Source organism: Fusarium subglutinans, assembly GCF_013396075.1.
Source record: "Fusarium subglutinans strain NRRL 66333 chromosome Unknown NRRL66333_c0000093, whole genome shotgun sequence".
In the NCBI taxonomy this organism is placed as follows: Eukaryota; Fungi; Ascomycota; class Sordariomycetes; order Hypocreales; family Nectriaceae; genus Fusarium; species Fusarium subglutinans.
This window is the reverse complement of record NW_023502156.1, coordinates 53,519-80,278: the sequence shown is the minus strand read 5'-3', so window position 1 is coordinate 80,278 and position 26,760 is coordinate 53,519. Positions and strand designations below refer to the sequence as shown.

At 48.4% G+C, this 26,760-nt stretch overlaps 12 protein-coding genes across 12 annotated transcripts; 6 read left to right on the top strand and 6 right to left on the bottom strand.

The window, feature by feature from the left end:
- Positions 1 to 199: 199 nt before the first annotated feature.
- Positions 200 to 1,946, top strand: FSUBG_7376 (manganese transporter; the record flags this gene model as incomplete). Its single annotated transcript, XM_036685675.1, has 4 exons — positions 200 to 407; positions 475 to 713; positions 769 to 1,043; positions 1,094 to 1,946. 4 exons carry the CDS (start codon positions 200 to 202, stop codon positions 1,944 to 1,946), a joined length of 1,575 nt encoding a protein of 524 aa, XP_036537106.1.
- A 651-nt stretch (positions 1,947 to 2,597) lies between these two features.
- FSUBG_7375 (phenylacetaldoxime dehydratase) lies at positions 2,598 to 3,731 on the top strand (the record flags this gene model as incomplete). Its single annotated transcript, XM_036685674.1, has 1 exon — positions 2,598 to 3,731. One exon carries the CDS (start codon positions 2,598 to 2,600, stop codon positions 3,729 to 3,731), a length of 1,134 nt encoding a protein of 377 aa, XP_036537105.1.
- Positions 3,732 to 4,106: 375 nt separating this feature from the next.
- Positions 4,107 to 5,381, top strand: FSUBG_7374 (sterigmatocystin 7-O-methyltransferase precursor; the record flags this gene model as incomplete). The annotated part of the gene is made up of 1 exon (XM_036685673.1): positions 4,107 to 5,381. The coding sequence occupies one exon, from the start codon at positions 4,107 to 4,109 to the stop codon at positions 5,379 to 5,381; it is 1,275 nt and encodes a 424-aa protein (XP_036537104.1).
- Positions 5,382 to 6,793: 1,412 nt separating this feature from the next.
- FSUBG_7373 (alpha-n-arabinofuranosidase alpha-L-arabinofuranosidase) lies at positions 6,794 to 7,795 on the bottom strand (the record flags this gene model as incomplete). Its single annotated transcript, XM_036685672.1, has 1 exon — positions 6,794 to 7,795. One exon carries the CDS (start codon positions 7,793 to 7,795, stop codon positions 6,794 to 6,796), a length of 1,002 nt encoding a protein of 333 aa, XP_036537103.1.
- A 705-nt stretch (positions 7,796 to 8,500) lies between these two features.
- Positions 8,501 to 9,448, bottom strand: FSUBG_7372 (arabinan endo-1 5-alpha-L-arabinosidase; the record flags this gene model as incomplete). The annotated part of the gene is made up of 1 exon (XM_036685671.1): positions 8,501 to 9,448. One exon carries the CDS (start codon positions 9,446 to 9,448, stop codon positions 8,501 to 8,503), a length of 948 nt encoding a protein of 315 aa, XP_036537102.1.
- Positions 9,449 to 10,039: 591 nt separating this feature from the next.
- Positions 10,040 to 10,345, bottom strand: FSUBG_7371 (ketosteroid isomerase; the record flags this gene model as incomplete). The annotated part of the gene is made up of 1 exon (XM_036685670.1): positions 10,040 to 10,345. One exon carries the CDS (start codon positions 10,343 to 10,345, stop codon positions 10,040 to 10,042), a length of 306 nt encoding a protein of 101 aa, XP_036537101.1.
- A 797-nt stretch (positions 10,346 to 11,142) lies between these two features.
- On the top strand, positions 11,143 to 16,479 carry FSUBG_7370 (uncharacterized protein; the record flags this gene model as incomplete). Its single annotated transcript, XM_036685669.1, has 8 exons — positions 11,143 to 11,494; positions 11,537 to 11,563; positions 11,611 to 11,845; positions 11,900 to 13,270; positions 13,336 to 13,502; positions 13,965 to 15,505; positions 16,136 to 16,216; positions 16,270 to 16,479. 8 exons carry the CDS (start codon positions 11,143 to 11,145, stop codon positions 16,477 to 16,479), a joined length of 3,984 nt encoding a protein of 1,327 aa, XP_036537100.1.
- Positions 16,480 to 17,108: 629 nt separating this feature from the next.
- FSUBG_7369 (uncharacterized protein) lies at positions 17,109 to 18,323 on the bottom strand (the record flags this gene model as incomplete). The annotated part of the gene is made up of 1 exon (XM_036685667.1): positions 17,109 to 18,323. One exon carries the CDS (start codon positions 18,321 to 18,323, stop codon positions 17,109 to 17,111), a length of 1,215 nt encoding a protein of 404 aa, XP_036537099.1.
- Positions 18,324 to 18,990: 667 nt separating this feature from the next.
- On the bottom strand, positions 18,991 to 19,594 carry FSUBG_7368 (uncharacterized protein; the record flags this gene model as incomplete). Its single annotated transcript, XM_036685666.1, has 3 exons — positions 18,991 to 19,411; positions 19,460 to 19,474; positions 19,533 to 19,594. 3 exons carry the CDS (start codon positions 19,592 to 19,594, stop codon positions 18,991 to 18,993), a joined length of 498 nt encoding a protein of 165 aa, XP_036537098.1.
- An 819-nt stretch (positions 19,595 to 20,413) lies between these two features.
- On the top strand, positions 20,414 to 20,989 carry FSUBG_7367 (uncharacterized protein; the record flags this gene model as incomplete). The annotated part of the gene is made up of 1 exon (XM_036685665.1): positions 20,414 to 20,989. The coding sequence occupies one exon, from the start codon at positions 20,414 to 20,416 to the stop codon at positions 20,987 to 20,989; it is 576 nt and encodes a 191-aa protein (XP_036537097.1).
- A 553-nt stretch (positions 20,990 to 21,542) lies between these two features.
- Positions 21,543 to 22,896, bottom strand: FSUBG_7366 (uncharacterized protein; the record flags this gene model as incomplete). Its single annotated transcript, XM_036685664.1, has 5 exons — positions 21,543 to 21,990; positions 22,040 to 22,434; positions 22,491 to 22,558; positions 22,609 to 22,645; positions 22,693 to 22,896. The coding sequence occupies 5 exons, from the start codon at positions 22,894 to 22,896 to the stop codon at positions 21,543 to 21,545; spliced, it is 1,152 nt and encodes a 383-aa protein (XP_036537096.1).
- A 1,383-nt stretch (positions 22,897 to 24,279) lies between these two features.
- FSUBG_7365 (trichothecene 3-o-acetyltransferase) lies at positions 24,280 to 25,782 on the top strand (the record flags this gene model as incomplete). The annotated part of the gene is made up of 1 exon (XM_036685663.1): positions 24,280 to 25,782. One exon carries the CDS (start codon positions 24,280 to 24,282, stop codon positions 25,780 to 25,782), a length of 1,503 nt encoding a protein of 500 aa, XP_036537095.1.
- Positions 25,783 to 26,760: the final 978 nt, after the last annotated feature.

The window sequence follows — 26,760 nt, the reverse complement described above, 5'->3', positions numbered from 1 at the left end:
AGGACCGTATTACTGCTCATCACAATCATACCTCGAACCTTTCATGTTCTCAGCAGGGTTCATCACCAAAGTCGCGTCACCTCATATTGTCTCACACGCCACGTGATCTCATTCTAGTATAGCGTGTTTCCATTTTTTCACTCCTGAGAAAGCGACTTTCCGATCCTAGCCTGATACCAAGACCGCCAAGGCCACCATCATGTCTTCAGCCAACCAGGATGAGCAGAGCGTTGAAAATAGGCAAACGCAAGTAAATGGCCTTGCAATATTACCTACAGAACCGCAATGTCCTCCGACTCCCAGAAGAGATTCTGGCGCCTGGCTATCGCGCTTTCAACGATGCAAGAAGACATTGGTGAAATTCTTATCCTTCATCGGTCCTGGCTTCATAATAGCTGTCGCTTATAGTAGGTCTTGCTTATTATGTACCCATCTTCATTGTATGGCCATAAGTAACAAATACCCTTCTACTAGTTGATCCTGGAAACTACTCAACCGACATCGCCGCCGGTGCATCTTACCGCTTCAAGTTACTCTTCATTGTTCTGTTGTCTAACCTCTTTGCAATCTTTCTCCAAAGTCTCGCTATCAAGCTCGGCACTGTCAGTGGACTAAACCTAGCTGAGGCTTGTCGAGCATTTCTGCCGAGATGGCTTAACATCATACTGTACATCTTTGCAGAAATTGCTATCATCGCGACCGACATCGCCGAGGTATGCCGTCTTTGTAGTACTCCTTCGGTCAGGTGTACTAATACCAGGATCCCAGGTAATAGGCTTTGCAATTGCACTGAACCTTCTCTTCCCCAAAGTCCCTCTCGTCGCAGGATGTGCCATCTCTATCGCAGATGTAATGGTGATTCTACTCTTCTACAACCCTGACAAATCCATGCGAGGTCTGAGGATATTTGAGTACTTTATTCTCTGCCTGGTTATGGGAGTTGTGATATGCTTCTGTATCCAGTTGTCGTTGATAAAAAACACTTCAGTCGGGGAGGTGTTCAAAGGTTATTTACCTTCAAAAAGCATTGTAGAGCAGCAAGGGTAAGTTTCTCCCCAAAGTTTATGTAGTAGAGGTATTCTGAACAGTCTAGGTTGTATCAAGCATGCGGTATCCTGGGCGCGACAGTCATGCCGCACAGCCTCTACCTAGGCTCAGGCATTGTCCAGCCCCGACTACGCGAATACGATGTCAAACGAGGACTCGTCCCTCCACGGCCATCCCCAAGTAGTACATCTGTTAACCAAGTCTCGGAAAAGACTTACTACATTCCGTCGCTCGAAGCTATCCAGTCCTCACTCAAGACATCTATCGCCGAACTCGCCATCGCGCTCTTTACCTTTGCCCTCTTTGTTAACTCCGCTATCCTCATCGTTGCCGGTGCCTCTTTATACCAGAACCCAGACGCCGTTGACGCCGATATCTTCAGCATACACGATTTACTTGCGTCGTCAATCTCTCCTGCAGCAGGAATACTGTTTGCACTCGCTTTGCTGCTGTCCGGAATCACAGCGGGTATTGTCTGTACCATTGCCGGCCAAATGGTCAGCGAGGGTGCCCTAAACGTCAAGATGCGTCCATGGTTACGCCGGCTAATGACAAGAAGCATCAGTATCACGCCTAGTATCATTATTGCTGGCGCAGTCGGCCGGTCTGGACTAAATGCTGCCCTAAACGGTTCTCAGGTAGCGTTGAGTATCGTCCTTCCCTTTGTCACAGCGCCTCTCATTTACTTCACGAGCAGGAATAAGTTCATGACTGTTAGATCTGGTCCTGCGCGACTGCAAGTTGAAGGACAGCCGGCGTTGATGACGGGGCAGAGGAATGATGGGGATGATGTGAAGATGCGAAATGCATGGTATACGACTTCTATCGCAGTTGTAATATGGTTGATCATTGCTATTATGAACGTCGCCAATCTGGTGTTGCTTGGCAAGGGCCAGTAGAAATGTTAGAGAGCGTAGTAGCGCAGCATAGCGCATCCGGTACATAGAAATTTGATAGATTCGCCCGTAAGTACTGGGAATTGAGATTTTGTTACATTGCGAGGGGCTAGTCGTCGAATGGATAATGACTGTAATCAGATGCCAAGGCTCATGATACTGCAGCTAGGAAGTCCAACGCACCGTGATCACGTTACCGTTATCCGATGCCATCTCACGTTGTCTTGGTCCTTCGGGAAGCAGGGAATGGCACTCACGCCGTGAGATCCTTGTGATTTATTGTCGCTGCTACTGCACTTTGTATATCCCACTCTTATTCCAGGAGCTAAACCTCTAGTGTCATGATCGATCACCCCTCTCGAACTATTTTAGCGTACGATATCTTATCCGGATATCAAGTATCCAACGGCTTCCCCACGATCGTGAAACAAGAGGATCTGCATTGGGGTATTTAATTTCCAGGACCATGGTCTGGGGAAGATCTGGAATTCTGTTACCCGGAGCGTTGAGGCATCACTTGCACTGACAGAAGAGTGGTAATTGCAGCGAATCAGTGATATGGCATTCCTAATATATAAACTCACTACTTCCTAGTGGCCTTTTGACAGAATAGATTACGTTCATTCAATTGATATCCTACTAGTTGTCAACAGTATGCTTCGTCCTCGCTTCTCCGCCGCTCACCACTTTACCCTGGGTATCTTCGGGTGTCAATACCATGCCGACACCCCAAGCACCGAAAAGCTCGAGCGGATCGAAAAGTTCGACAATCTCATTAAGGATGCTAGTGTTCCAGTCGAGCGCTTAGAACAGAACAACATTCCCTCGAGGGTTTGGATGACTTACTGGACTTCACCTCAAACCTTCAAGTCATGGTGGGAGAGCGACGCTACAAAGGACTTTTGGGCATCACTTCCAGATGACGCTGGCTTCTGGAGGGAGTCGGTTTGCCTTCCTGCAACTAGAGCCATGCATGAATGCACAGGAAAAGATCCAGTTGGCTTTGGACATTGTGGAGAACTTGTGCCTCTGACTGAGAAGACTGGGTATTGGGGAGCATATCGATCTCGTATGACGCCTGACTTTGAAGGCGACACATTCAGTTCTTCTTCGGACGCTTGGCAGCCCCCAAAGCCTATGACGGATAAGATCCGACGTGGAAGAGCCCAGATTACCAAGTTCCCGGACAACCTCTGCATTGTTATTGAGGGGCAAGACTACAGCGCTATGAAGGAAAGGGAGCGCGAGTACTGGGACGAGAACTTTGATGGCCTTACTAAGCAATGGGTTACCAATGTTGTAACAGCAGGCATGGAGAAGGGAATGGTGTCAGCAAGGGCATGCCACGCATTTGCGGGAGAGAAGTCACTTGGAGCAACAAACGGTACAACCAATGGCGCCAATGGCACCAATGGTATCAACGGTACGCCTAATGGTGGCATATTTCCAGGCCTCGACTACATCCGCCAAGCCCAGATCCTGTACTGGACCGACCTCTCCAAGATGGAGCACATGGGCCGATGGGACAAAGGCCACGTCAAGCTGCGACGTAACTTCATGTCAGCATACGGCCCCGGCGGCGTAATGCAAGACGGCGAAATCCTCCTCTGGGTCGATCTCGGCATCATAAAGGGCGACGAGATCGACGCCGAGTATGTTGGGTGCTACGAAGGGACAGGGTTTCTCGCGTTTGACAAGAGCGCGATGTTCGCGAGCACGAGCGTCGCTGCGGCTGAGCTACCGCCGATTTTCGATAAGCCGATTGCGTGTCAGCCAATAGAATGGTAGATCTTATGCAGAGTGAGACAGATGGGAGTGGATGTTATTGGGTGACGGGACATGCCGCTTATTCGGGACCCGAAAGACTAGAGATGCTGTGTAGCAAACATGGTGATTGCGGCTGCATGGAGAGATGTAAATGGATTGTCGGTATGCACGTTCGGTATTTTCTTATCACACCGTGAATAAAGCCCTCACGTCAGACGGCTGGCGTTGTCTGTCAGAAGGATAATGAGAAATGAGGAAACGGGAAGCTGAACAACAGGTATATATAGCTATAGTAGTCTTGGCATGAACAGAGAATATATCAAATTCTGTTAAAATCATCTCCATCTAGCATCGACTCCTAGAGAACCGTTAGTATATCACGATTAAAATTTCAAAATGACTTCAACAAACCAGTCCAGCCTCTTGCAATTGGCAAAGACTATTCAGCAGGCTACAGAGACTATCGTGAAACACCTCCAGGACACCAAGCAGCAGGAACCGTCCTTTGACCAGAACAGCAAAGCCATTCGGGGCGATGCCGATATCCACTCCACCCGGATCCAGCTCAACGATGCAGCGCAAGACCTTGTCCGTCTTGTCAACGGCCCAGCAAATGAATACCGCTCCTTTTTCATGAGTCACTACACTCTTGCAGCATACCAAGTCGCTCTTCATTTCAAACTCTTCAGACATGTGCCTCTCGACGGCAAAGTTAGTATTGCCGACCTCGCATCTAAAGCTGGCATTGATGAAGGTCGATGTCGCAGGGTGATGAAGCATCTTGCAACCCAACGCGTCTTTGAGGAAGTTGAGCCAGATATATTCACTCACACTGCAAGCTCTGCTCTCATCGCACGGGACAGCGACATGGAAGCTATACTCTGGATGCAGTTCGACGAAATGTTCAAAGCAGCCTCTGACGCTGCTAAGTTCGTCCAAAATGATCTAAACGGTTCTGAAAACGCTGATTCACCGTTTGCTACGTGTCATGGCATGCCGCCGTATCAGTTCTACGCAGAGGTTCCGGAGAAGGGCCTCAACTTTGCAAAGGCCATGGCTGCGTTGACTCAGATGGATCGGTCAATCACTGCACTTCGCGATGGATTCCATTGGGACAAGCTTGAAGCTCCTGGGAAGGTCGTTGATGTTGGCGGTGCAAGTGGTCATGTTTCCATGGATCTGGCAGCCGTGTTTCCCGATCTGACCTTTGTCGTTCAAGACGTAAGCCCTGAAGCTCTCGAAGATGGAAAAGCAAAGTTGCCATCTGAAATTGCAGACCGAGTCTCGTTCATGCAGCATGATTTCTTCAAGGATCAGCCTATCACTGACGCCAACGCGTTCTTCATGCGTCAGTGCCTTCATAACTGGCGGAATGAGGACTGTATCAAGATCCTGCGAGGTCTTGTCCCGGCTCTTGAAAAGTGCAAACCTGGAACTCCTCTTCTCATCAACGAGGAAGTCTTACCCGAACTGAATGAGGTTTCCAAGTATCAGGAACATTTGTCGCGACAGTGCGATATGTGTATGTTTGTGGTTGCTGGGTCCAAGGAACGAACTAGGGGAGATTTTGAGAAGTTGCTCAAGGAAGCGGATTCCAGGTTCAAGGTCCTCAAGGTTCACAGGAATAGTACGAGTACTATGGGTCTCGTCGAGGCGTACCTTGGCGAATAAGTCTGACTCTTGTTTACTAAGGAGCGTTCACTGTCTATATGCATTGAGCTTCAAGCAGCAGAGTATCAGTCGGTTCCCAAAGAAGGAAGGGGGTCTAACCAGCATATGGAAAAACAAGGCTGGCGTTGCAGCCAAATGGCGTTGTTGGAAACGCCGACGGGACTTATAGCATGCTTGATAGAGTAGGCAGCGTAAGGCTAATACAGCCACCGGAAAAGAATACAGCCGCCTTATTATGGTCCCTGTGTTGTTTGCCCTGGCATGAATACTACGACCGACGGTTTTTGACCCTGGATATGTATTCTGACGTGGGGTGTAATGTAACGCTGGGAATAAAAATCAGGTTCTCGATGAGGGGTACGTCACAATTAAACGGCCAAGTCTGCCTATTTTTCATATCAGTCGTTTCAAACTGGAGATGTCCATATTAATGCTGTAGGTTGTATCGAGAGAATCATACTTGGATGATCTGATTGCGACTCGCTCTGTGCTATAAAAGTCTGGCGTAATCGTCTTAGATGACTTACTTCATCGCTACTCAAGAACTAAAGCTACTCCAAAATTCTTTTTCAAGACACAATTTAATATCAAAACCGCCCTTGCTATCTTTGCCATGGCCTCAGCTGCCTCAGCTTAACAGCAGTGCGTTGAGACTCCTGCCAACAACCAGTGCCCTGCATCTCACCCCAAGTTCTGCGCTATTGCTAGTGGTACTGGAGTTATCCACACCGCTTGCTGCCAGTCTAGTGTTCAGTGTTAAGGCATAAGACGATGTTGCCGTGCTTCATGTGAGTTACTTTCCCTGAACATTCCACTGGTGCCCTTCTGACAACGTCGTAAGGATCAATGGGTCTATGGACCTGAAGGCACTCGGGCTTCATGATCTCATCTTTGAGTTTAAAAGGTTACGTGCCTGAGTGGTTATAGAAAGTGGCTAGGTGGTGTCTTTAATTGGTGAGATTTGTGGCGGACGATTAGGCTGTTGAGAATGAATCAAGGTTTCCATATTTCGACGCAACAACGCATTTGGCCATATGAGAAAGAACGGCCCAAGGGGCTAGGTCAAGGAGGGACTTTCACTATTCACTGAAACGGTATCAAACAAAACTTAAAATATTCTCAGTTATTCTACCTACAACCCTCTTCGAGGGAACTTAATGTAATTTTGACTGTGTTTATTTATGCCACGTGCGACTCTGTCAGTGGCCACGTATACCCCAGCTGCTGCTAATAAGGTTACTGATTAAGTCATCATAAAAGCATATTATTCTGTTTTTTATTAGGAGACTTATCTTTGTTAAGGCTATGCGTATATTGCCTTCTAAAAGCTAAAGTTAAATGGGATTTTTCAGTGTGTTAGCTTGATATGCTTCATGGAGGCGTCATAAGCTTTAGGCATCAATTAATTCTACCTACAAAGGTCTAGGATTAACACTCTGCAAAGTCGGCGTAACCTTTCCAAACAATCCCGTATCCTTGTCAATGGGTACCTTATCGATCGTAGTCTCCCTATTGTACCCATTTCCATCCGGAATATGGAATCGATGATACGCGATATACCACTCATCCGTTCCAGGAATGTTGATAATGGAGTTATGCCCTGTAGCAAGGATTCCCTTTGATTCATCCTTCTCCAGAAGAACACCGCGATAAGTCCAAGGCCCAATGGGGTTATCTGCCGTAGCGTACCCGACGCGATAGTTCTCTGAGCCAGTATCGTCGATGGAGTATGTAAGATGATATGTTCCATCACGATAGTTGACGAAAAGGCCTTCGCGGAAGTTCTCGAGGCCTGAGATTTTGTGCCAGCCTGCTTTGAGAGAGACCATGTCGTCGTTTAGCTCTGCGACAATAGGGACACCATTCCCCCAATAGATATACCACTTTCCTGTCTCGGGGTCTTCAAAAGCAGCGGGATCAATAGCCTGGTTGCTGACAATCTCCTCGTCGGAAGTTCCCTTGATCATAGGCTTATCCTGCGCCTTCCACGGCCCCTCAGGATGATGAGCCACCGCCGCACCAATACTCTTATGTCCATCCTGCACAGAGGGGTTATTCCCACTATGGTAGAAATAGTACTTGCCCCCACGTGCTGCGAAAGCAGGGGCCCAAGCATTGCCCGTAGCCCAAGGAACGTTACCACTCGTACCATTGAGAGTAAGGAATGGCTTCTCGCTCCTTGTCCATGATACGAGATCTGATGATTTCCACCAGTAAAAGACGTTGCCGCCCCAGCCTGAGAAGCCGTCGGTGGTGGGGAAGATGTAGTATGTCTTGTCGACGATGGCGATGTTGGGGTCCGCCCAGAGACCAGGGAGGACGGGGCTATCGCGCTTTGTGAGGGCAAGGGAAGAAGCCTCTTTGAGGGTGAGGAAGGCCACCAGTAGGTGACTGGGGAACGATAGAAGACGCATTATGGGATACCTGAACACGATTCGTGTGGTCTGTCTCGCTGTTCATTCTATCGTGGCGAACGGCGACTTGCACGGTCTATATATCTTCACCAAGATCGCCAAAGAGCCACCATTTCCTGGAATCATTACTCAATTACCAGTTCTCCGGCCCGTCACGGACCGGACTTTCTTCTCCATGGTGTAAACCAACCTTCCATTGCTGTAATTCTATTCGTGCGCAAAATCGACATCTTTCCCCCGCATTGACTCTGGGGGATCGGCATTGCGGGGTGCTTAAGCGCTCGAGTCATTGGGTAATTAGCTGGCCTCGTATAAGCTTCCAATGCTACCTGCCGAGATCGTGGGGCGACTGAACCACGTTTTGGTCATGCGGTGGGACGATCCCTCGGCTTGGTTCCTGTTAATCCCTAATGTCCAAGGGGAGTCCGGGGAACGGAGCTGGCTTGAGGAAGGCCGATGACAGAGTCACTTAGAGTCATGGCCCTCTGTCAACATGCAGCCTTACTCCATTACAGATTGGTCATTATTAACACAAGGGTCCATGCACTATCATGGGAGGTATTTGCTTGCTGCAAATTCGTGTTTTTTCGTGGCAGATGGCCATGCAGTATATATAAAAGGTGAAATATTTACAAATGCAATTCATGTACAGACAATCGATTCCAGCTCACTGCCTCAGCAGGCCAACCATCCCGACTCAGGTCTCTAGTAAGCGACAGGCCAGCCATTGTCATATTTGAGCAAGTTAATACCCAAAAGCGCCGTACCAGCGTTATCGTAGTAATGATAAACAAGAACATCCGCATCACTATCGGCGAAAACAGCATTATGTCCTGGTCCGTGAATAGACCCATGACTAGCCATGATCTCCGTTCCGCCACCAGACATCATCTGCTTGCCAGCCTTGTCAACATAAGGCCCAGTAATGCTGCTCGATCGTCCAACCATGACACGGTATGTGCTCGCCGCGCCCTGACAGCACTTGTCGAACGACACCCAGAGGTAGTAAGTGCTTCCGCGCTTGGTGATGAAAGGAGCCTCGACGGCGCCTTCGACAGAGGCGTCGCGCTTGGCGAGGGAGTACATGCTTGATCCAGTGCGCTTGCCGGTGCTGGGGTCGAGTTGGATGAGCTTGATGCCGGACCAGAAGGAGCCGAAGGAGAGCCACCATTTTCCATCCGAGTCGACGAAGAGATTACCGTCGATGGCGTTGTAGTCGTTGTTGTTGTTGGACTCGATGACGACGCCTTGGTTGGTCCATGAGCCGGAGGCGCCGGTCTTGCTGGTAGCGAGGAAAATGGCAGAAGTGCGCTGGCCAAAGGAAGAGGCGGAGTAGTACAGATAGTACTGGCCGTTGTGGTATGAGATATCAGGGGCCCAGAGGTTCTTATCGCCCTTGGTATACTGCGTAGTCCAAGGCGCACCATTGGGGAAAACAGCACCTGCATCCTTCCAAGCCGTTCGATCAGAAGATGTCTTGAGCGAGACGTTATCTCCCGTATGAGCCAACAAGTATCCCCCGCTGGGAGTCTTGACAACCGAAGGATCGTGAACACGAGTATCGCCGGTGACGGGACCAGGGTTCGGGTAAGCAGCGTTCACGCCGCTGAGGGACGCGACGGCGACAAAGCCGCTGACGAGGAGTTTCCACATTGTCGATAGAGTTTATGGGAGAGGATAAAGATCATCATGTTTGAAACAAAAAAGACAATGTGGTGATCTTATAGCTACGGCATCCTCGGCATTCGGTGTAGGTACTGACAGGTCCTTAATAGTTTCAGCGGGCGCTGAAACAAGGCGGACCTAAAGCTCGGGGAATATTCTTCCATCGGTGTAAGCGCTCCACGGAAGAATTGTCACGCGGAGCTTCTCGGTCCGGTCCGAATTGGGTGACGCTCGGCCGGTAGTTGAGACTGGGCTGACTGATGGTTCACCGCTGGGAGATGACGCGAGAAGGTACGTCTATTGTTACATCTCGTATTGTTATGAGTGTGTTTGTATCGGCAAACTTAAAATCTCTCTATTTTGTGTTTTGGGGATGTGATGTAGGGATGAATACGCGGATAGCTCTGAGACGGCCAAGAATGGGATGAAACGGGATAGGGGAATCGGTGGACCCCAATCCCGGAGATAATCTCTGACTGAATATTGTGTTTATCGGAAACATTTGTCACAACGATCAGACCATAATAATATTTGTAATGATCAGATTATGCCTATGCCTCTAAATGAAAAGCATCTCGCTTAGCTACGTCGAATTCCATCTTGTATAAGCGGTTTCATTGTCGAAAAAGCATATCGTGCAATCTTCCAGGTCCCATCCTCCTTCTTCAGAATGAACAGCTCTTGGTTAGAATGGGCTTCTGAAGTTTGGGTCTGCAGCATGGTCTTTGTGCCCTCTGCCGTGGTTCTTGCGAAAGCCCATTCCGGCGACATCAACAAAATCTCATTGATATCAAAGGCGATGGTGAGTTGGATGCTATTGAAGATCCGCTCGTAAGTCTCGGTGAGAGCTTGAGTTCCTGCGCTGGCGCTAAAGTGGGGGGGCATTATGACGCCATCGCTAGTATAGAGTGCGACTGTTTCTTTAACATTTCGTTCTTTCAGAGCACTTCCGTAGGCGTGCAGGACTGCAGTAATTGCTCCTATCTCAGTCGAAGACACTAGGAAATATCAGCTTGTGACCTTGGCAGAAATGTGTAGGGTAGCTCACTGTTGCTAGATGCTGATTTGTTTGCAGATAACCTTGAGGTTTGCTGGTAAATTGAGAAAGTCTTATGATGAGAAATTTCTTGAGCGCAAGGTAGCAGCTTCTCTACAAGCAATCTATTCCTTTATGTGTTTTTCTGCTGAGCTTATCTCTCATGAGACAGAAGTGGGGGAATTACAATTTGACTCAAGATGCACTAAATGTCTGTGTTCAAGAATGGGGTTAGGGAGCCTACAAAGGTGATAAGATATAAATAAAGCTTAAGAAGTCTTAAAGTGGGATGCTAGTTAATTATAACAATACGGTTATTATCTTATTATATATAGATAATTCTAAGAACTTTATTTAAGCTAATTTTAAAAATATAAAAGTATAGTATAAATTAAATAAAAATATAATAAATTAAAATAAATAACTACTAAGTAAAGAAAATATAATAGTATTTACTATAATATTATTTAAAGATCTATTAATTAAAGACAGTTCCTATAGTTATTATTTAAGCCATTCCAGCAGTTAACCAGTAGTAGTTAGTTTGTGCCTCAGGCATTATTGCTTATGTGAAGTGGCCTGACATCCGAACTTCACGCTGTTGCCTACTGGAAACCAAGAATCGCAGCTTCAACAGTACGACAAAATGGTTCTATGCGATCCTTGCAGAGGAATACCATGGAAGAATCTTCCTGAAGCCCCATCGGAGTCAGGGCCGTCCCTCAGCGGATATCCATATCTCCAAGAATTTCACTTCTGGCCCGAAGATAACCGAGGCTATCTACATCATCAGAGTCTAGAAGCTCTGCAAAATGCTGCTAACGATGAAGGCTGTGGTATCTGTCGCTTGATACTGAGTCAGGTCGAGTTGTGCATGGCGGAACTTGAAGAGCTTGAGCCCAAGTGGGAAGCAGGAACTGAAATGAAGTATGGTTGGCCGCTCTGGGAAATGTGGATTGTCAAGAGAGAAGTTGGAGGGGATGGGCTTTGGGTCATGAGTACGACGGACTCTGAAAGTAAACGGACTGTACGGCTTGTAGCGGCCATTGGACTCTGTGTAGACGATGGTGAGATGGGATATTCCGTTCAGAGGTACCGATGCTGATGCTTCTAGGTAATCCTTTGGCTCCGATCATTCGTGGACGACCCGTTGAGCAGTATGGCGGAGCTTCGAAGGCCATATCTAGGGTTCATGAGTGGGTTACTAAATACAACAAGCATCCCAAGTGCAGTCCCGGAGACACGCTGTTGCCAGGTCGAGTCGTTGACGTGGGTGTTGATATGAACAGCCCATACGCGAAGCTTAGAGAGACAGACGGACAGGAACGTGGAAAATATATATCGCTGAGGTATCTCTCCCAGCCAGATTCTGAGGATAACAGTCACTGATATTTGCTCTTCAGCTACTGTTGGGGCAAAGTGCCCCAGTTCACAACCACCAAAGCAACTCTCGAAGAGCGTAAATGTCAAATCATCATCTCTGATTTGTCACAAACGCACCAAGATGTTATCAAACTAGCACGCGAGCTAGGTGTTAGATATCTCTGGATAGATAGTATCTGCATTTGCCAAGGCGACTACGACGACTGGGAGCGTGAATCAGCAAAGATGCTCTCCATTTACGCAAACTCTTATCTAACCGTTGCTGCCTCGAAAGCAAAGGATCACTCAGAAGGACTCTTCAGCGAGACAACGCCTAGGGAATATAAGATGTTTGAGTATAAATGTGGAGAGCTCAGTGGCCAGGTCATGGCGTTCAGTCTTCCGATTGACAAAGAATCCGGTGCTAGCTCCTACGTGAGCCTGGAAGATGAGCCACTTTCTGACCGGGGTTGGGCTCTCCAGGAACGAGTGCTACCATATCGGAGCTTGCTTTATACAAAGCAGCAGATGTTTTTTGAGTGTAGTGAGGGATTTCAAGGAGAGGATGGCACGGCTCTTGATTGGAGGTTTGTGAATGTGCATGATATGCCAGACGGACGGGAAGAACGAAAAGAGGCTGAAGATCAAGAGGAAGAAGAGGATGATCCTAAAGCGAGCCTGTATGAGTCATGGTATAGTCTGATCTGGATATACGGCCCTCGGAAACTGACAGATGCGTCGGATAAACTCCCTGCCATCTCTGGACTCGCGAGTATCTTTGCCCAACGTCTAGAAGATGAGTATGTCGTTGGGATTTGGCGATCAAAACTGCTGGAAGGACTCCTCTGGCAGAGTCTCAAATGCAGACGTGTTTCAGAGTACAGAGCACCATCCTGGTCGTGGGCATCTGTGGACGGAATCCCCGGCCTCGGGAGAACAGCACCTTACGAGGAAGTCGCGAGAGTCTTAGACGTCAAGGTTGATCTCAAGGGCACAAATACCTACGGCGAGGTCACAAGAGGAAAGCTGCGGATCCAAGCGCCGATGGAGCGATTATATCTCGACGTCAAAGACTGGGACCCTACGAAGCCGGGGTTCGCGTATTACAACAATCCGCCGATCCGTACGGCGCACGATAAGACTCTTGCGCGGTTCGACTTTGACTTTACTGCCGATGATGCGCCGCAGGAGGCACTCAAGATAGTGAAGGGTTTGGAAGGGAAAGAATTATTTGCGCTCATCTTGCTCAAGGTTGAAGAACCAGATGAGGAGGCTTATCAAGCAGTAATGGTGAAGAGAGTCGATGGGGAAGAGGAGTATGAGAGGTTGGGATTCGGACTGATCGACGAAAAGGCTATGGGACGTAAGCCGGAGCTGGAAGCGAAGGATGAGTTTCCGATTATTACGCTCGTGTAATTTATCATCTGATGGGAGACCCGATGGCATTGTTTAGCTGGTACTCTGTGATTTGGACCAGTCAGACTGACGGTGGGAGGCATTTTAATCTTACAGCCAGCCACGTTGTCCGAGCTGAAACTGTTGATCGAATGGAAGCCATCGCAGAAAGCCTCATTGACCAGGGTTACAATGCCAAGACTGCCACAGCCAGAAAGATTTTCAGGTCAAGTATCATTACAGGACAACGTAAACAGATTAGTTCAGTAAATAAATACCGCCATGTAATTTATTCAGACCAATTGTCTAGAGTTGTTGGCCCTTTGTGGAATAGCCGACTTGTGTAAATGTTTATTCAGGCTCCTTCGACGATTAGTTAGTGCTTTGCTTCTTGTGTGGTGCAGCCTGGGCTACCGAGTCACACGGGCTACAGTTAGTCAACGCCACAGTCTTGTTTAAGCTTAATTGAAACCACTCAAGGCTGATTGAAGCGCAGGACCTAGCATGTCTTAAGACCCCTTCCCCCGTTGCTCACCCATTCCTCGTTCCCATTCTTTCATCGCATCTGCAACAGCGAAGAGGAAAAAATGGCTCGTCTAAAATTTGCAGTCCGTCTCGGGCTGGTAATGTGCCTATTGGGGCATATTGGAAACGTCATTGCTGGTTTGTCGTTGCATATTCTGGAGCGTTGCACAGTCTAACTATTCCAAGCCTGTTCGAATGAGGAAACTTCGACGATAACCGAGACGACCCAAGTATCGAGCCTCGCGGCATCCTGTGCAACATACACCGGCGATCTCCAACTCACCAATATTACGAAGACCATCAACATGACTGGCGTCGAGACTCTCATTGGCGATATCACGTACAGCAACGACTTCCCAGACGAATACGTTACGTTCTATAGCTCAACGCTCACGAATGTTACCGGTGACCTCCTGATGTACGGCGCCGGAGGAAAGCTTACCAAAACACCGGGTGACTTGAACATAACGCTTCCAGCTCTACGAACCATCTATCGCCTGGCTGCGTATGGAGGATGGGGCGACGTATCAATTAATACGGATCCAACGCTGAATGTATCACAAGGGCTTCAGATCAGCTCTGGAGCAAGCCAGTCTGCGGCGGGCAACTTGTACTTGAACCTTAGTTCTACTTATAGTATTGGCGTTTTAGGTGTCGACTTTCAAGCCACCGGGGGAGCACTTTTCACCTCATCGGCGGAGAGCGTCAAACGCGAGATCACAATCTGGGGAAACAGTGGACTAGAGCGTGTCGTACTGGATAACCTCAAGTTTGTCAACTATACGGTGGACATCAGAAGTAATCCAGATCTCGACTATATCTCCTTGTCTCTCCCCGAAGTCGGGCTTCTGCGCGTCAAGGAAAATGGAAGAGACACGCATCTGTCAGTACCCAATCTCAAGAAGCTCGGAGGCCACAGCGACCCCGGCACCCATACCAGTGGGGGAGACGCTGGCGGTATCTTCAGGGATCTTGTCAACGCCAGTCTACCATCATTGACTGAAGTACATGGTGATGATGTCGATTGGTTCAAGGGCAAGCTCAACTTCACCTCCAACTTCTTCTCAGAGCTTAGTCTTCCGAGTCTCAGGACGGCAAACTGCACGCTTGGCATCGACGAGAACATTGCACTGAATGACTTCTCAGTACCGAGGTTAAATTACGTCAAGGACTTGCAGATACACGACAACCCTCGCCTTCTCAACTTTACGGCCAATCTTCTCAAAAAGGCTGATAACATCAACATGACCGGGCCATTTACCAACGTCGAATTCTTTGGTCTCGAGGTCATTACAGGAGATTTCTATCTCGCTGGTGACAAGATCATGGATTGTTCTTGGTTCGATGAGCATTTCCTCAATCACATTGTCCAGGGATCATACAAGTGCGTTGGCAACCATACCAAGCCTACAACCGAACGCAAGCCTAGCACGCCAACCGACGAAGCAGATCTTGAAGATGAGGGCTCAAAACAAGGAGGAAGTTCTTCCAGTGGAAACGGTGAGAGCTCATCTTCAGGAAGTGATGGTGGACTCTCGACTGGTGCAAAGGCAGGTATTGGCGCAGGAGTCGGTGTAGCTGGCCTTATCCTTCTTGGTCTTGGCGCTGGGTTTTTGATTGGCAAGAAGGCGAAGAAACCGCCTGGTTCATTTACTCACACTACCGAATCTGGGTATCAGAAGGCTGAGCTCGATGGAGATGGTAAGCCATCCAGTGGCGTGAAGTTGGTACATAGTGTAGAAGCTTCGGAGATGCAAGACACGGGAAAGTCTGAGTTGCCGCTTAATCCAGCGAGAGCTGAGCTGGCGGGATAACGCGCTACTATTATAGAAACCTTGAAAGCTATGGAATGGACGAGAGACCACTCCTTTAATAACCAGAATAGCCCTTCTCAAAGATATCTGCCTCAACCGACCTTTTCTTTCCCAACAGGAGAAGCGCTAGAAGTGCTCGCATGAAAGGAAGGAGGCTTTCTTTGAGCCATTTCATAGGTTCACGGGAAGAAGAAGGTTGCATTAGGCGGAGCTTCAACAGCATCCCTGGAAACTATGTATGGGAGGCCAACACCAATCAAGTATCGCCATTAGCGAACTGCGTGACGCCACAGCGCTTCGGTCTACATTTCAACCGCTTTTTCAGCAATCAGGCTCCGGGCAATTCGAGCTTTAATGGCTGTAATAAGCCACTAGTAACTTAGTCAAGAACTGAGAACAACATGGCAATGCGAAAAGTTTCAGACAGAAAAATGAGCTTCTCGTCATACCAGCCTCTGCGATCATCTGACCAATCAAATCAGGCTCTTCATACTACTTCAGCCCACTCTGAAACACGACGCTCCTACACAATGCTTGCTATAGCCGGCCATGTCATCTTCCAACTACGCTTATGAGGCTCTATCATACACATGGGGCGATCCCGACAACGGCTGCAATATCTGGGTCAGTAACCACGATTTTGTCGTGGAGGATCATAACGCTGCTGCGCTCCGCAGGCTGCGATGGGAGAGGAAGAAGAGAGTGCTCTGAAAAGTATCAGTTCTCTTGCTGAATGGGAAGACCTTGCCCTGATTGGGCTTCCAGATTGCCCTTATGGTGGTGCTGAGGGTCGCACCAACGCCCTGTGTAGAACGATGATAGCCGATTATACAGGTGCTGGAGCGGCTGATAGTGATGAACTGGGCTTACATCGAGACGTGGTATGACCGAACTGGATGGGGTCGTGAGCTACCAGAAATGGCATCAAGAGGAATATTTGAGACGGTCACGCTTGAGTTGGAGATAAAGGAGCTCGAGGTTGTGATGAATGCCCAGTTTCTCCAGATTAGACCTGGGCCTATTCTGAAAACTAGCGAGGTGCTGAAACATCCATTGGGGGATTTCTCCAAACGAAAGAAAAAGTATGGAGGTTATATAGAGCGCATCTACGACGCATGTCCGCATCGCTCGTTGTTCATAACTTATCGTGGTTATATGGGACTGGCGCCTTGGAATGCACAGATCGGCGACAAAGTGGCTATTCTTCAGGGTGGCGAGACGCCTTTTATTCTTCGTAATATCAAGGGGGCGGAGGGATTCTCCCTAGTCGGGGAAGCTTTTGTATATGGGTTGATGTCTGGAGAAGGAATGTCAGATGTTTTTGGAGGAGTACGTGACATCAATATCCTATGAGACAAAGACAAGGGAAAGAGACGGAAATTCTTATTACTTCTAAATCCAATATATTGGAGGCATTGCACAACAGGAAAGGAACTTTCAGAGATCACACATTGATGACTATTTAAAATTCCCATAATGCGCCGCTTCAAACAGAACGCCCCATACAGATGAAGACTCAGTTATCGTAAGACAATATCCCCGTTGGGCGTGAGTCAACCGAACCTCCGTCGTCTCTATCTATGAGATACCTCGCATACTTGACAATGGGCTTGCCCTCTCCAGGACGCCGGTCCTCAATCTCAAATAGTCCCGTTGACGCTATCAGCTCATGTAATTTCCTGAACCCATACGACCGGGTATCAAAGTCAGGGTGCCATCTGTTCATGAGCGCTCCAACAGGCGCAAGGCCAGCCCAGCCATCTTCACCGGTTCTTGCCTCAACCGCCTCGCGAAGCCATTCTATGAGTTGATCATCAACTGCGCGGGGCTCAGGCTCCAACTCGCCTGGTTCTGGTGATGATACTCGAGGTTTGGTTCGCGCAGGACTGTTTGGATCATCGGGGTCGAGCCTCTTTCGCTTGCCGTTTGTTGTGCTGTTCCATGCGGAAACGGACGGTGCTGCGTCGGAGGGCTCGGCTTTGATGTTTGGCGCACTGGATGGCCCTGCAGATGATTCCCTCGCTCGCGGTTCAGCCCTGTCCTTTTGGATATCGATCCTTTCGGGAAGACGTGCGATTTGCCCACGATTTGAAGGTCCCGGAGTTGATTGCTCGAGAAGCAAGCCTCTTGCAGGCGCAGGTGAGTCCATCAAAAGACCTTTACCCTTGGTAAATGCGGAGATTGGAGCGTGGCCACGAGGAGGTCTATCGCTGGACGATCGCCCATTCAGCGGCAATGCAGATGACGGTCCAGCCATATCGGCCTCAATCGACGGGGTTCCAGATCTCGGCACAAGATTCTCAACGTAAATGAACTTATCACACGCCGTGACAAACGGCTTCGGCGTCTTCCGCTCTCCACACCCATAAACCATCAACCCCGACTCTCTAATCCTCGACGCTAGACGCGTGAAGTCGCTGTCACTCGACACAATACAAAACCCATCGAATTTGTTAGAGTATAGCAAATCCATAGCGTCTATGATCATGGCTGAGTCTGTGGCGTTTTTTCCAACTGTATATGCAAACTGCTGCATAGGATGGATAGAGTTGTGGAGGAGCTGGGGTTTCCAGCCGTTGAGGCGGTTGCTGGTCCAGTCGCCGTAAGCGCGTTTGACGAAGGTGGTGCCGTATTTTGCGAACTCGGCGAGGACGAAGGCTATCATGGCGGCGCTGGCGTTGTCTGCGTCGATGAGGACGGCTAGCTTGGCCGCTGGGGCGATTGAAGTCATGCTTTGAAGCTGAGAGTCGTTCATTGGATACTAATTGTGGTGATGGTTGATCTAGATGTGTCAGCGCTTGATGTTTCAACCACATTTGACGCGACTCACTCGCTGTAAATAGAGCTGTTTCGCTTTTAGGTGTGTCGCTTATATCTTTTCTTATTCAGTAGAACTAGATACTGATACTGGCCATGCTCTTTTGTTGATCTGTCCAAAGCCTCTGTTCATGCAGGTTCGAGCTTATGGAGACACGCCATCTCAAAAGCGGGGTTGTTCTGGTCGACGCGAGACAGGGGGTTGTTTGGTCTTCTGCTGCAGTCACACAGTCTAATTATATACCTGTGAGAGACAGGATAGTCGCGTCATAGATAAACCTATATATCTAATGGCTTATGTATTGAGAGTTAATACTTGCTTACAGGAAAAGCACAGTCTATTCTAGCTGAAAGAGGGCAAAAGCTAATGTGTCATTTTGACCGAGTGGCTGACTAAATGAAATCTGGCCGGCGCGTTGCTACGCTACCCAATCACAGACCACCAACGCTGGCCCTGCCAAATGCCATCAGAAATAGGACGAACATTAACAATCGCGTGTGAACTAATCGATGACCTATATGTCTCGACACATTGAACATGACCAACGCACCAGCAAGCAGCTGTTTGCCAGTGAGCACGATCAGTCTGACTCCTCTTCAGCAGCGACATACTCCTCCACCAATCTCGCCTCCCTCCGCTCACGAATCTCACGAAGCGACGACTCAGCAGAAAGCCAACCAACAACCAACATGCTCTTCATCACCCACGACCTCCGAAACGTCTCAGCCGTATACCAGTTCCTCTTTCTACTATGCAGATCCGGCACCCAGGGAAAGTTGGACGTGATATGCATTTGCAGCAGCGCAGGGTAGAGTTCCAGCTGAACCATGGCTTCTCTGGTCGCTACTTCGTACCAACGGTAGCTACCAAACGCGAACCCGAGAGATGAGCCGATGATGAAGGGTAGGCCTGCTGTTCCCCAAATCATGCTGCCGGCCATGCCGCTTGAGACGCCGACGACCGTTGCGGTTGTGATGCCGGATACCAGGCTGCGTAGCATACTGTACTTGGTAAGTTGATATACGATCGATGAGCTTCGAGGAACTTACAATAGTCCCGGGCCACTGGGCAAAGAACAATCAGTCAGTTCAATTCCGTTTCATGGTAGTATTGCGGCCTTACCTAACGACACCCCAGCCACTCAGCAAGCTGATGAAGGGGAAGCTATCAAAACGATCCGACATTTCGAAAAACGATGAAGAACTTTGGGGAAATGACAGAGATTGAGAAGGGTGAACAAGCTTGCAAGTATAAGCTTTGAGATGAGAGAACAGTTCTCAAGGGAGGAATCGTCAGAGAGGGGAAACGCGATCTGTTAGCTGCATGTAACACCAAACTCTAAAATCGATAGTTTGATCTAGTGAATTATTAGCTGACAACACGTTATACGAAATTTGTTCTATCCAATATTGTCTTTTGCAAGCATGGATTATTTGCATGTGTGTTGTTTATTTGCAAAGAAACGATACTGAGCAAAGATTGTGAGCGATAAGCTGATAAGATAAGCATATCCAGCTGATAACCCGTATCACGGATAGTCACTCCTAAGAACACGCTGAAGAACACCTATTAGCCTGCCTGTGCAACACACATAACTGTTATTCACAAAAAGATAAACAGTGTTTCAGATAGTATTACTAAGAGTGTTGCGCTGTGTCCGCCATTTCGAGCGAACTGGAGCTCTTGCTACTTGGTGAACCGTACATCATGACGATATCGTCAGCATGTTCATCTGACTTGCGAAGAAGTTTTCTAGCACAATTTATCCAGAGTGATTGAATATCTGGACTTGATGTGAACGATTCGAATTTAATGAGAAGTACACAGTAGAGAGACATATCGTATAAATAGTTCTTTCCGCCGGGACTACGACAGTTTCATTTTCTCCTCAGGAGCTCTTCTTAGCAATCACATCAGAGAATATCTTCTTCAACTAACAAATCTCCACATTCCTCACCTAACTATCTTACACACTCTCAAAACCCTCATAAAACAACAGCAAGATGCAATCAGCACAAGATCGACCATCGTCTCCCGCTTACAGAGCGGAACCACCAGCGTATACGGCTGAGCGACCAGAGCACATGGCTGGACCACCAGCCTTCATGGCACGCAGACGCGCAGCTACCTTCTTCACCCCAAACGGCCGCAGAGACTTCGTCGTGGAGCATCTGCGACTGGATCCCCTCACGGCCGCGATGTACGAGCAGGCCATCCATGATGGGACCCATATGATCGGCCGACAAGGCTATGGTGAGCTCTGCAAGACACGCCAGTATGATCTAGACTACTGGGTAGCTAAAGAGCGAGGCGAGGACCCTGCCTTTGTGAAGAAAGTAGGCACTTCTGTAATGGTTCCAAGTGGATATTTGACCTATTTAGAAGAGCTTAGCAAGGCTAGAAGACGTGGGGAGATCGAGCGGGAGATCGTTGTCCTTCAGGAGAAGGCTCAACATAAGCACTATTGGGGACTAAACGGAATCATGCGATCCAACTGTCTGTACGCAATCGACAGACTGGAGAAGGAGCTTGTCGAGATTCAAGCTATTGGTGGGCGCCGGAGTCTTAACAGCTGGTGATTGTCGCGAAAAAGGGGAAAACGTGGGGCTCTGGGGGTTCATGATGATTTGTAGCAACATCTAGGAAGGGTAACAGGGGAAATACCGCGCAGGTCGTGGCTCTGTTGGAATTGCGGCGGTTTTGCATTTTAGTGAGATTCGGGGCAGGTAAGTTTTTACTTTGGGGAGTATATACACAAATTGTTCAGTAGTACGTGTGGCGTTAGTGGTAAATGAATTTTGTGCATAACCTCTCTTTCTTGGGTGATGATATTGTGATTTGTCTTATGCGGCCCCGTTCCGGGCCAACTTATCCTTTCTATTGAACTTGATGAATTCTGTGAGGATGAATTGTACAGTGTAGGGTATACCGTTTACGGGACCATCGCTATACACTGAATTCGTGACGGCAGCATTGCATGATTAGGCAAGTCATAAACATCAAGTAGTATCTAAGAGAACATAGAGGATGCGGTGGTGGTATTTAGAGAGCGCTGTCTTGCATTATGCCCATCAACTCCAAGCGTGGACTTCTAAAAGCATCTTTTTCTTTTTGCGCCTAGAAGAACGATATCTACTCTGTGCTAGTACGGCCATTCCTGTCTTGGTGCGTCACCGAAACCTGCGTTTGAACAACGATCCCTTGCTCGGCAGCCGAGCTCCCCTGATTCTTCCAAATCGACCCATCACCAGTCCCGCCCCTCCCAACGTCGTATGTCAATTCGACCTCATCATCATCACTACCAAAAGCATTCCCTTTCGTCCTGTTGACACTGAAGAGCTGGAAGTGCTTGGAACCGGATTTGGATAGGTCAGTTGGTCCTGATGGTGTACCACGCGAAGTCGAGTTGATGCGCTTGATCCTGAACAGAGGCGCTAGGGTTGGTAGACAAGCAGAGATGACTGCGACGCAGGGCTCGAGACTGGACCATGCGAAAGACGGGCCCATCCACCATGTTGCGTCGAGGTTCTGGAAGAAGCCCCAGAGGTAGTAGATTCGCGCGATACTGGCGACACAGACACTAATAAAAGTCAGCTGAAAACCCATCATGGTATTATACAACCACTTACAAGCTGCCAAGAAGCATAATGCAAATGATGGAAATCTTAGTCTTATTGTTCATATGAAGTGTCCAAATTCTCGGTATCGGAACAGTCAAAATGATGATATCGTTCATCATGTTCATGATTCCAAGAACGAGGAAGAACAGCTTGACTTCGATGCACTTGCCCTTAGCGCCAAGGTATTGGTTCCAGAAATGACTGACGGGTTTACAGGCGAAAGGCATGGTGATCCAGAGGATAAAAGGGTATACGGTCGTCAAAAAGGTCGCTATCCAGAACATTATTGTGTACACTCGGTTTTTGTCGATGCCAAGGGGGAAGAGGCGACGGTACAGGAGGAGGATGCTGATTTTGACGGATGTGACGGCGAGGGCGTATACGAAGGGTTCGGCGTAGACGATCTGGCGCTGAGTGAGTATAGGACTAGGAGATTGGTCTAGTTCGGTGGTAGAAGTACCTTGAAGACGTCGACGAGAGTGGTGAGCTTGATTGACCAAACATGAGCTCCCGAGCCGTGCTCTCCAGCTATTACCCATTAACGCCAGGACTCAAAAGGATTAACAGAGCTTGCTTACCCAGTATTGTCATAGCAACAGTTGCTGAAGCGCAAAGCTGCATCGCGTCAGCCAAAACCCGATCATTTCGGTGAATGAACTTACCAGACTGACCAATACGGCCCAATCGTCCATCTCAATGTTCGCTGACTTCATGTTCCTCACGTAAAATCGCAAAGCGACAACCGTGACGGCAACACCGAGAACAACACAAACGACGGTATTGTAAGTGGTGATGACATTCTTCTCAAGATCTAGACCTTTCGGCGGTGGCCCAAAAATGGCTACGATGTTAGGGTCAACTTCCATATCTGAGTTCTCAGACTAGCTGCATGCAGAACATGACAAACAAAAATGGCGGTGCAAGTTATACCATGGGCTGTTGGTTAGTTAAATGGGCTTTTACCCGCGTAGTCGAGTAATCACCATTGCGAGATACAGGGACAGGAAGGTCGTTTCTTTTTCCAGTGGCGAGGCTTCCACTGCAAATCTATAGCCGTTACGGGCTCGTTCTTTTCTTCGTTTGCTTACGCGGAATTGAAATCAAACAGGCCATTTGTGAAAATTCGGTGCAGGCCTTGATGGGGCTGGAGTCCACTTCGATGCTACCTTTTGTTGGCTGCTATGGAGAATGAGAAATCCTAGGAGGGGTCTCTGGCTTTCGAGGGAATACTCTCTAAATTATTAAAACCATGATTTTGAACGACTCGACCCTCTTGAGAAGATTCTGCATTATTTAGGTCAGAATACTCTTGATATCGATGATAGTTATATCGAGACTGATATCTGACTCTTACCAGACGGGAGATGAACTGCCAAGACGATACTTGCGGCTCTCAAATGGCACCACCGGAAGTAAATCCCTGTCACCGCGACGTACTTCCGGTCGGATATTACGGGGATTTATAGCCGGCACAAGCACGTTTCAGGGCTTGTTGGTCCATGTTCAACCGTTTATGCAGACAGGACCCGCTGGGATCCACGGCAAATGCTTGTAATGTTTCATTCAAGGGCTCGTTTAGTCTGCGTTATCTTGATTTAGAGACTATCACGGCTTTAGCTTCTCAGAAGGGTAAAGGAGTCGAAGATGATCCTGGGAATAGCGGCTCCGGCATGTCGGATTTGGTCCGAGGGTTCGTTTTTGGAAACGCATATTGGCCCATGGAAGGTCCACTGGCTGGTATTCCACTTTGGATGCTGCTTTGCGTAGTTCTTATGAAGTTCAAGCATGATTGCTAGACGAGGCATGCTGGGTCAAAAATTCGCAATTGGTCGATACAACGTTTCTCTTGATCCCTTAGATAGAAGGATACGATATCATTGGCCATGTGAGCAGTCGAACCCACCGAGTCCTACTTAGCTTGGTCCGAAAGGTGTGTCAGTCGATGGATGTCGAGCTCTATCGTAACGTTTTTATCCCAAGCGAGCGGCCCAACAAAGCTTGGCCCCCGTCTATACTCCTCAACCAACACTGCAGATCCTCATACTCGGGACCAACAATGTAACCACCGCGGCAGCACGCCCTGAAACTCACACGGTTAACACGAAGATTCAGGACCGAAACAGTCCATCCCTCCGCGTGGCGACCTTCGCCTGTTAAAAAACCCCTTTCGTTTGTCCAAGTATTAGAAGTCGGGCCCCCTTCCACCAAAGCCCAAACGAAACCATACCCACATCTTCCAATCCTTCATCATGGCTCCCGCTAAAACAGAGGTTCAGGTCGTAGACCAACCCGCTCTCCACTCCAAGACCGTCGCTACCGAAGAGGTCACACCACTTCCTGATCTCGCTCCCCCTTTACTTCCCACCGAGAAGATTGGCCCTATGGGATGGATCCGAAGTCTTCTGCACTTTGAGCTTGGTGAGAGTTACAATGCTGAGGAGATAACGTCTATTCTTAAGACGGCTTATTCAGCGTTCAAAGAGCGTACACCTATTGCTGGGTGTGAGGCTGTTCCTACTGCTGACTATCTCGAGACGGGGCTGTTGCAGCTCCGTCATTATGGTGATGAGATTGAACATGACTTTCTCGTCAAGGACCTTCGCGACCAAGACTTTCCTTGTTTTGAGGAGCTGAAGCGTCGGGGATATCCTACCTCTGTTCTGGACCCTGATGTTGTTTGTCAACGGGGTCTAGGTGGAGAATGGCCTCGTGCTGGGGATCGACTGAACACTACCATGGTGCAGCTCAACTTCATCAGGGGCGGTCTTCTTCTCAACGTCCTTTTTCTTCACGCCTACATCGATGGCACAACAGCGTACAAGTTTACTGAGATCTTCGCAGAGGAAGTCCGCAAAGCTCAAGGCCTGCCTATCACGAACCCAGCCGAGATCCCTTGCGATGATAGAGCCAAGTTAATGAAGCTATCTGATACCATCGTCGGCAAGCCCGAGGATCATCCAGAGTACGTCGAAGTACCCTTCACACCTGAAGGACCCCCACCAAAACTAGCTTCACCAATTCACCACGGCCACATCTTTTACTTCTCCCCTGAGAAGATCCAAGAACTCAAAGAAGCTGCAGCGCCTTGCAATGCAAAGCTTTTCAAGTCGGATGGCATTTCTTCGTACGTCTCCACGACCGATGCTTTGACTGCGCTGGTCTGGCGATGCACTATGATAGCACAGCATGGGAAGAAGGAGGGCGAGGATAAACCCACTGGCCCATCTATGGTTGGCCTGGCTCTTGATGCTCGCCGTCGTGCTGGAAAGCCTATTCACAAACATACTCTTGGAAACATTCTTGGCTTCGCACCAGCCGTCATGGACATCGAGAAGATTCTAGAACATGACGATGCTAGCCTGGCAGACATTGCTCTTGTTGTCCGAGGCGCCGTGAACAAGTCCAAGGACTCGTATCTCGCTACCATCAGCTCTCTCGTGGATGGTCTTGGTAACGTGTCACGACTGGTACCTGTCATCTTCCTAGACATGCCAGGCAACCATGCGTTATTCTCTTCATGGAGAGAGTTTCCTTTCTATGATATCCAATGGGGTCCTGCGCTGGGAGATCGAATCAAAGCCATTCGACCACCTTCAGTGGGAGTGACTCACTCAATGCATATTATTCTGCCTGATCGGCCTGAGGCAGGTCCTGGTGTCGAAGTGTTTGTTGGTACTGAGAATAGCGCGATGGAAAGTTTGTTGGAGAACCCTCTCTGGAGACAATATGCTCAAGGACCGGAGAAGCCGTGATGAGGACCAAAGCTTGGTGATGCGGGATCATTGTGTATGGGAGACTCCAAAGTATATCTTGGCTATGGACCTATGATACGATATCTCTGGGTGTCATGCGACTAACTATGAGCCATGCTGTTAGCAAGCCATGATGGCCATCAATACAAGTATAAGTCAAAATCAGGCCCAATTGTCTACATTCTAAGAGTTAACTGATCCTCCCCCTGGATTCGCGAGCCTCATAGGTCTAACTTTGCTCATGCCAAAGCTTACTCAAGGGGATCCACTCCCATGCAACCGATTTAGGTTTTGACCTTGAAGTGACTGATGGCAAACTTAGACTATTCAGCGCAAAGTCTAAGTATTCGTGCGGTTGTGAAAGCTAGTCCTGTATATCAATGTGAACAAAAGCCGTCCAATAATGTCACAGGAAATAGAGTTTTCACTGCCATTTTGTACCTTTTTTGTACCATCTTATGACTCAAGCTACCAATCCGAGGCTAATATGGCGCGCCTTACTTCGATACTGGTTCTCAAATTGCATGAATGTCCGAAGTGCACGCTTCTAGGTAGTTGCATCCACGAGACATTCTGAGACTATTGAGTGGTGACGTTCACAGCTCGGCCTCTGCCCCTAGCAACTGCGAGGACACTGTGCTCTGCCTTTTCCCCCAGGCCGATATACATCATTTATCTTGCCATGAATCTTTTCTTTCAGCTCATTCTGGCTTTTCATCCTTCCTGAGCCCCTTGTTGCGGTTCTACGCTAGACTTGTCAAAACCAGCATACTTGATAACGGTAAATTTGACTTTTGACATATCCACCTTTCATTCAGGTTGGGAAGATAGGGTTCATTCACGGTCTCTGGCACCAACCTAAACTCAACCTTATTACAATGTCAGACTCACTTTGTTCACGAAGATCGATTTAGCCAGACAAAATGGATGATTCGTTTGGTCTCCACGATCTTCTAGAATCAGTAGGGTATAGTGCTT